Source organism: Chenopodium album, chromosome 19, assembly GCF_948465745.1.
Source record: "Chenopodium album chromosome 19, dcCheAlbu1.1, whole genome shotgun sequence".
NCBI classification, from domain to species: domain Eukaryota; kingdom Viridiplantae; phylum Streptophyta; class Magnoliopsida; order Caryophyllales; family Amaranthaceae; genus Chenopodium; species Chenopodium album.
The window spans coordinates 34,022,273-34,031,489 of NC_137852.1; the positions used below are offsets into that span (position 1 = coordinate 34,022,273).

At 34.2% G+C, this 9,217-nt stretch overlaps 1 protein-coding gene across 2 annotated transcripts in view; it reads right to left on the minus strand.

Moving 5' to 3' along the window:
• LOC145595205 (protoporphyrinogen oxidase 2-like) overlaps positions 1–9,217 on the minus strand; it is a 24,563-nt gene extending 15,346 nt beyond the window's left edge. For both annotated transcript variants that reach the window (XR_014102922.1, XM_081651584.1), the window contains exons 1-12: positions 9,080–9,217; positions 8,934–8,973; positions 8,476–8,611; positions 8,293–8,358; positions 8,087–8,137; positions 7,909–7,965; positions 7,550–7,626; positions 7,217–7,253; positions 7,067–7,132; positions 6,654–6,694; positions 3,937–4,057; positions 2,257–2,430 (exon numbers count right to left, since the gene is read on the minus strand). Coding sequence is in view for 1 of the 2 variants with exons in the window: in XM_081651584.1 (XP_081507710.1) it covers positions 2,257–2,430; positions 3,937–4,057; positions 6,654–6,694; positions 7,067–7,132; positions 7,217–7,253; positions 7,550–7,626; positions 7,909–7,965; positions 8,087–8,137; positions 8,293–8,358; positions 8,476–8,611; positions 8,934–8,973; positions 9,080–9,188 (975 nt within the window). In the remaining variant the exon portion in view is untranslated. The remainder of the gene's footprint in view (positions 1–2,256; positions 2,431–3,936; positions 4,058–6,653; positions 6,695–7,066; positions 7,133–7,216; positions 7,254–7,549; positions 7,627–7,908; positions 7,966–8,086; positions 8,138–8,292; positions 8,359–8,475; positions 8,612–8,933; positions 8,974–9,079) is intronic.

A 9,217-nucleotide genomic window follows, 5' to 3' on the forward strand; every position in this document is an offset into this window, starting at 1 on the left:
ACAAGTGCCAACTACTATCCACCTTGAGGACAAGGTGAAAATTTGCGTGGCGGGTGATAAAGGAATCAATATTAAGGGGAGGGCATGTTAGTCATAGTCTATTAGTAGTGACTTGGGGAATAAGCTAGAGCTTTGTTATAAGAGATAATATATAAAAAGACCTCATTATGAGGGAAGAGGAGAGGTTTAAAACTGACTGGTTTCTCATGGGGAGAGAGCGAGCCTCTCGAAAGCTTCGAAAGCTCATACTAGGAGAGAATCCACCTCTGAATGTGGAATTATCATCCTATTCATTGTAATTCTCATTTTACCAATATAATTATCATTTTTCTTCTTATTCTCTCCCATTGTTACAGCTGTAAGCTATGTTGGTTCCTAGCCGTTTGAATTTCCTTTGGTATTCCTCCACCATTGTTGCCTTCCTTTCATGAAATTCTTCATATAATACAGTAGGCTCGTGTGCTCCCATTGAAACCACTTACAGGTGATTCTGTTCATCGGCAGGTAGCCTCCATCTTTTACTCCTCTAATACAATAGAAATCAAAGTGAATCTCGGTCCACATGATTCAATCATCGGGTCGTTCCCATTGTTTGAAAAAACGCGCCTAAGGCGCGCCTACTGAGGCACAAGGCGTTAGAGGTCATGCAGTTTTTATGGTCTGGGAGGCGACTTCAATGAGGCGCAGCTAAGGCGTAGCCTGAGCCGCATAATGAGTTTTTTTCCAGATTTTTTTTTTCTTATTATATGCACCTCACTTCAATGAGGCGCGCATTAGGCGCAAGGTACTCCAAAAAGCCTTGGTGCGCCTTGAGCCTTTTTATACATTGGTCTTTCCTTAGGCCACCACCCACTGCCTCTTCTCGTACATACTATATGATACATTTTGTCTCAAAATAGACCTCCTTTCCGCGGTCATCCGTTACTGGACCTTTCGTCGCATACCTTCATTCCCCTAACACTTTAGCATGGAGTTCCTATTGAAATACCTCTCGCCCCCTCTTGCCAATTTTTAGGAAATGATTGATGTGTCCTTCTAGTTTCTTCGTTGCTCCATCAATAGCTTCTTTGTTGCTCTTCGTCTTTGCTGAAAGCATGGTAAAATATTGATCTATTTAGAATCGGTGGCCAGCTTCACCATCTTCCACCACCTTAGTCGTTACTGTTGCTACGGTACAGTCAATCTCTTGCTGTTCTCTTTGATCTTGCGGCTAGCTCAATAGGCCAACAACGACATTGTGATAAACTAGTTTTAGGTTGAATGTGGGATTGAATTGATTAATATGGAATTCTGATTACCAAAAGAGGAGTAGCTTCATGGAAGCTTAAGGTTATTAGTTTTAACATGATCTTCTACTCTCTACACACTATCCTTCATTGACTAGAGCATTAGCTGCCAAAGTGTACCACTATTCATTAATTCATGTTGTTTCATTCTAGAGCTAAAAACCGATGGCACCTTAATAAGCTATTGGTGTCTTCTTCTCCCATGTTGTCCTCTATCTCTTCCATGGGTTACTTTCCTCTTGCACTGGAAGCGTTTGTAGCTCAAGCACGTTCATTACAAAACCCTTTAATAAGACCACAGCTATATCTAAGGAAATTTTTTTTAAGATTTTAAGTAAGTCTAGTTATTCAACCAGCTGTAAATGTAACCAATCTTATACATACAATTTTTTATTTGATGAACAGTTTGAATATAACTAGCCAGCAAGGAATTGTTTTGGTCCACAAAATTAGATTTGATTCAACGACTATGCAATTCTATAAAAAAAAATAAAAATAAAAAAAAAAAACAAAGGTAGATAAGGTTAAGATGAGTTTGGATGAGTGAAGATAAGGTAAAGAACACACTTATAAAAAATTTTACAAAAAAAGTCTAGATAATATAAGTCAATAAGTCAATATTATAAAAGTTCAGATATTTATTGCACTTCCTAAACTTCTGAGATCCCTTTCGGAGGAAGAGGAACAGTAGTAGGATAGCATGTTAGAGCCATGCATAATTTGAGACTGCTAGTGCATCTTTAAAATATCGAATCCCCTCTCTTGACTTCAATTTACTCCAGTTATTATATGAATCACAATTACCACATAACTGAACTTCAATCAATCCTTTATAGGCCTATATCCCTGAAACATTCCCCTCTAACCTTATAGCATTCTTTCAATCTAGATAGCATTGCTGAAAGCTAATCATAATGTTTGTCAAAAGAAATACATGCAATAGGAGCAGACAAAGTAAGAAAAAACTCACAGTCACAATGACAGCATCATACTGTTGATCTTGGATGTTGTTGTTTGACATGGAAGACACTGACCAATTTTCTGATGAAGGGTTCTCATTAGGGCTGTGTGACAACGACAGCACCTTACACTGAAGTTTGAGTTCATCTTTACCAAACTGTGTGCACATTGTATCAACAAGTGTCTACAGAAGATAAAGTGGTCAGTAAACAGAAAAGGTTTTATAAGCTAATCAGTACATAAGTAAACAATTTCTATGCAATTATTCAGAGTCATACGTCAAAGACAAAACACCTTACATGCAAGCTTGACAAGCAACCTTTGATAGAGACTACTAGAACATCAAAATCTACGCTACAATTTTATTAATGGCTCAAATACCATTGTCTAATGATACTTAACAAAACGAATCTTATACAAAAATAAAATAGAACAATTACTACCTCTGTGCAAGAAACAACTATCCACATACATGATGAGCAAACATAAACAATCACTTGTTCTCTTCACGCTCTTTTGTCCTTGGAATCCCTCTTATCTTCAGCTAATCATGGGAAGAATTCGTTCAACGTCACAAGGCTAAAGATTACTTGTGTCTTAGTCACAGACTATAGGAAAGACGAATTGCTTGAAATTTCTAGGGAGCAACCAACATATCCTTGAGGATAAAGCTTCCATACTGCGTCTTGAAAGGCTGCAGCAGAGTGCTAAGAACGCCAGGTCTGGACTTTTCTTTCAAGATTTTGCAGATAAATTGTGTAACATTTATTTTTGGATAAAACATTTATTCTCCATACCCCTTTCTGGGCGTAAATGACTGCCACTATGGTCATATTTCAAATAAAATATCTTTTAAATTCTTATATTTAAAAGATATTAAGGAGGACAAAAGGTTACACTAAGAAGCTTTTATAATTACACGTTAGGAAATCTACACTCCGTAAAAAGGTCAAGGATTTTATTAAACCGGCATTCATAAATCAAACACCAAACTCAAAGATATAAGAAAAAGAAAAAAAAAAATTTCCAAGTTCAATTGTGTTTTACTTACAAATGGTGCAATTGTGCATTACTTATTTTTGCAAGTGTAAGCTTGCTTCATCTGATGGCATAAACATTATGAGGTCCTAAAGGTATAATTCATGGGAATGACTTCCTTTATTACACACCTAAAGGTTTCTATTTTTTTCTCAATATATCAGGGAAAGGAATGTAGTTTGAAATGCTGCAGGACAGTTTTATGGGTGTTGTCAATAATGTTGAAGTTGGATCTCTCGCCAAGTCACATCATTAGATCTAGTTTCTATGGCCGCTCTACAGTTTCACACACTTCATTAGATCTAGTTTCTATGGCCGCTCTACAGTTTCACACCCCCATGCCTTGGAAGCCTTTTTTGGACTTCTTCTTTTAGATATAAAATCTAAATGACCCTCTTTATCGACATTCTACTAAGAGAAAGGACTCGTGGGCCTCTCATACAATATTTTTTTCTTAATACAATGAAGTTCTTACACTATTTTGTTATATCAACATATCCCAAATTACAAACAATAGTAAAACGAAGCAAATCTACTTTAACCAAAAAAAACAATTGAAAGGTTGATGCGAGTGATTGCAGGTAATTAACAAGACCTGATACATTTTGGCAGAAGTAGTAAAAAAGATAAAATTTAACCTAGATCTGAATACCTGCATTCCACCCTGGAAAGAAAATGAACCACGTACACGTGGCTTCTTGTTAGATCCTCCTCCCTTTTCTTTCTTGGATGACAATTTAGATTGAAAAAATCCAGCAATTACCGAACCAAACCTAATGAAAGGATTCATGCAGACAATTGATGAGACACGGGTCACGTAAAAATTTAAATTGGACAACAAACTTGCAATGGACTTGTCAGTTCCACAGCCAAAACCATGTTCTACAATTCAGATGTTTTTCATAACAAATCTCTATTATATAAGTGAAGGGAGAGGTGGTGGAGTCCCTTAATAATTGACAAAACCATTTAACAAATCTAACCCAAAGACATCTATCAGTGTAAAAAATAAAAAAAAATAAAAATAAAATGCTTAAACTGACAACTAAAAAAAAAAAAATGAGAAACAGCAATCAAACCAAAATAATATAATCCTTCATTAAACAATTTAAAGGAAACAACCAGTCTAACTTTTTACATTTCATTCTTGAACAGATTAGCAATAGAATACACTGATTAATGCTTTTGCTTTACATCGTTGAAAACAAGATTGCCACACTACTCTGCTTAACAACAATTCACCACCAGGTATGTTCATTTATAATTAGACTGTTGCCATCTAAGATGTGAGATTTGTGATTACAGTGGGATGAAAGATCAAATTTAGAACATGTTATGTTACCAAGGGGTCAGAATTCTCTCTAGCCTTTGGATTTGAAAATTACTTTTGGATTATACGTCCACAAATTAGAGACTCTAATCCACAACAGTTATACAGTGTTAAGTATGTATTTGAAACACTGACTACGTATATGAAGTTGAGTGGGCCAACTAGTGCATGTGGCTAACAAGCAAATTGGTGCAAATTAAAAAAATAAAGGATTACCAAATACTCAAATACAATGTTTTTATGTTAGTTTGATTACTCTGATTGTAAGCAATACGACATGTTTGTTTATGTTATTGTCAAAATATTTGTCAATGATAAAATAAAATCATAGCTTAAATGCTATTTTAATTCAGTATTAATACTCATACATCAAAGTAGGCTGAAAATTACAAATTGCATATTGCATAAAGACTAGCAGCTTACAATACATTAAACAATACTAATTGCGGTCAGCTGAAAATTACTCTAAGTATTCTACTTAATCAGCCAGAAACACGGAATAGAAAATGCTAGAATGAGATACAAGAAAAAGCATTTGATTAGACACGAGGGATCACCGAAAATATGTTCCATCCAGGAAAGAAAATCACAAACACGATTTCAAAAGTTTGAACACATGACATGGATAGAAAAAGAAATGGTCTTACACAAAGAACAAAATTAATACCACTATGCAACCCTCAAAATTCTTATTTACCCTTAAAAGTAATTATATTTTATCCTACTTGAGACCATTGTTGTTAGTATTTACTGACAAATATGGAGAACACTTTCAAAAAAAATTTCCAGTAGATGTTCACTTCTTATTGCCCACTAATGTGTGTAAACTCAAAAGCTATAACCGATTTCAAAGTTAAACTATTGGGTGGCCATAAAAATGTATTTCCAAAATCAACTTCGAAGCATATTGCATTAAGTCATCTTTGTAAATGAATAATAACTTATCATCTAACATTGCAGGAAAATAGTAATTTCCTTTTTTTTTCTTGCAACACATCCCAATGACAAGCACTAGGTTGAAGGAGATTACACAAGGTAAACAAACCACTTTATCAAAATTATTTATATAACTAATACCCATACCCTTCCTCCTTACCAATGTTTTAGTTTTATTGATGATTTGGTCCATCTACCAACTCTAATTGCTTCCTTAAAGTGCATGCCATAAGGCTATATTTCAAATAAAATACTACAGACAGAGATGATATTTAGATAGAATTATTTTAACCCCTTAATTCTAAGTTCCCATCCCTTTCCTATTGCAATTAAATCTATCGTCTCCCCTCCCCTTTTTCTCTCCCCCGTCTTTTTCCCCTTATAATTCCACATCCCTGCTTCAACAAAAACATGAGCAATAGGGATATTTATTATTCCCAGCACCCAGAGTTTCTAAATATTGGAAACAATAAGCATTTTTATTCTGATAATAAAAAGAGAGAGCCAAATTTAGAGTGCAAGAGCTTTTTGTCTTAATTAAATACACTTCTAGAAAAATCTGGTCACATATTTCCCAAACAATTATAAGCAGGTTCATTATCACTGCATCACATCTACAAACCAGAGGCATGATAAGAAATTTAATTTGAGCAGCACGCAAGAGACACAATTGCATGAAAGGGAAGTAAAAGAGAAGGGCCGTGATAGGGGTTGAAGAGAGATGTTACCATAAATTTTGTTTTTCATTTTCTTTGATTTTCAGTACAAAAAATCCAGGTTGAACACAAAAATTATAATTAAATGTGCTAGAATAAGGTAAGATCAAGTAATCTCTCAGCTGATGTAAACTTGCGCAAGATTGAACACTGTCAAGACTTTTAATGTATGTGTTGAGTGAGATGTTAAGAAAAGCTAAGATGAAAAGAGTGTACAGTAAGAGTTTATGTTTAACATAAGGGAGTTCATTTGATTTATTTGTGATATAAGTTTATCAACATACATAGGATCTTGAATGCAAAGTATAAATTTGAAAATTAAGCGAAGTGGAAAGTAAAATTAACATATGGCCTAACACACACATTAAAGGCTTTTAAGGTCCCCACCTGTTCTCAATATTCCATAATTCTGGAAACGCATGACGCATCTGCATAAAATATAAGATGTTAACACAAAGAGCAGTTCCATATACTGACTTCAGAAAAGATATAAAAATAAAATAATAATAATAATAATAATAATAATAATAATAATAAATATAATATAAATAAATAAATAAAACATACTTATATTGACATATTTGATAAGTCTAACAGATTCTATGTAGGTCAAATTAAAGTATCTATTGAGATCTACCACTCTTAACAATCTTGAATACAAGTATTAGTGTATAGCATGGGACCTAAAAGTTTTTTTTATAAATTAAAGGCTATATCCATCTTTGGCTGCACAACTGGAATGAAATTCATTTATAACCTCCGAAGGATTGGAAAGAAATGAAACAAAAAGGTTCACTCACAGAAAGTGATTGGGGATCTCCACCACTTGTACCCGCAACAAAAGGGTCAATTACATAATCAACAAACTGCACACACAAAAAAGGAAAAAAAAAAAGTATCAGCAATATTAGAGCAGAAGAGAAGCATCTGTTAATTCACCATAACTACACCTCTTTCCCAAAATGTCGCTCAAAAAATTCAGCCACACTGCAGAAAAATAGACATTTATGTCAATCCAATGGTCATACATCACAATTGACTAGAAAGAATTTACATAAGAGCTTAACAATCAAGCTCTTACTTTGATGCTAGTACATCATTATACTTCAATAAATAGCAAATCTAGCAAATAAGTCCATTTTATATTGAAATTGATCTGGGGAAACCCAAGAGTTTGAATTGTATGTTCAGCTCTCAAGATCATTGTAAGTGAGGTATGATAAGTCTCCTGAATTTTAACAGCAGAATATTATACTAATGTTTAAACAAAGATGGAAATTTACCTTTCATGACCATGATCATCAGAAACCTGAGTAGCAATGTGTTTTTTCCAAAGAAAAGGCTCCAGCATAATTTGTAGCTGAGTAAGGAGCAAATGAGCGTTTGTCAACAAAATAAATAATTAAAGTTATATTCACACATCCTCCCTTCCAAATTTCTTAGACAAACAACCACTCTGAAAAACACATAAAAAAGCACAAGGGGTTTTTTCTTTTTGATGCAGCCTCTTAGATAGCTATGCAAAAAAAAAAAAAAAAAAAAAAACACACACACACACACACTTTATTGCATTTTTGCACACACCAAATATAAGGAAATAATAAGAATTCTCAGCATCAAGTACCCATTAACATATAATGACCTTAGATTGTGCTGAAAGAATATTGCTCTGCAGCAGTGCAATTGGATTTGAAGGTAGCTGCATCAAAAACAAGCAGCTGTAAATACAATGCAGGGAAGGAAACTTGCCTCATGGCATCATCGTGTTTCCAGAGTTAGAATATAATTTAAGTGATTAAATTCAAAAGCAGCATACTAACCAGCACAGGAAGACCATCTCTGACAATGTATCTTTTGTTTTGTGAGATTGGCTGTGACAGAATTGACAACAAAATAACTCTTTCAGAAACTTAACCACGAAACAGACTAGGAAGCATTCTGAAGATATACCAAGCTGAAAATAAGAAACAAAGGCTACTCCAATCTTCTGCATAAAAATTTTGTCACTCTAAATTTGAAGACTTACAAGTTGTAGTTTATCCCGAAGCTTGAGATCATCGAACAAACTCGTGACTTCCTCCTCACTCTCAGTCTGTAAGCACAGTAGACAATCCCAAAATAACCACAATAATTAGCATATAATTGAACCCATATCCAGAAATTAAATTCCAGCTAAAGCGTAAGACCCGGCATTGTTCACAAACATTACCATAGTATTTGCCCCCTCATCCCAGATCAAACCATCCTTTACAACAGTTTTGAGTTTCCCTCCAGCTCTACTATCAGCTTCATACAATGTCACATTCAAACCATTCGATTTCAGTTTATACGCCGCAGCAAGTCCACTACAATTCGACCAAAACAATACACTAATCATTCAAATAGTTTATCTATCTCTAAAAAATGACCCCATTCCATTTCTTTGAAGATACCTAAAGGGGAATTCTTACAATACATTTCAACATATTCAATCAATCAAACTCTTACCCCCCCAAAATTGGGGTCGGCTACATGAACAAAAAGTGATAATTCAGTATAATCTTACAATGCTTTTCAACATATTACCATGCCAAAATAAAAGTAACAAACTTGCATTGCAATTATCACACAAATTGTTAACAAATTTTAATAATAAAGACATAATAAGTAGCAGGGGGTTAAAATTACCTAACACCAGCACCAACAACAGCAACCCTTTTAGCAGAAACTGAAAATAAATAAATAAATAGATTTAAAAAAATCCCACAAAAAATTTATTAAAAAAAAAACGCAAAAAATGTGTAATGCAAAAGAGAATTAGTTGGAAGACTTACTGGGTTGATTCCGCTCAGAAACGTTGCCCATAACAGGATAATTTTTTGTGGGAAAAACCAGCGATGATCCAAAATTTGTTGATAGGTGGGAAATGGAATATATTACCATGTGAATTTGTATGATCAGTTAAAGAATTT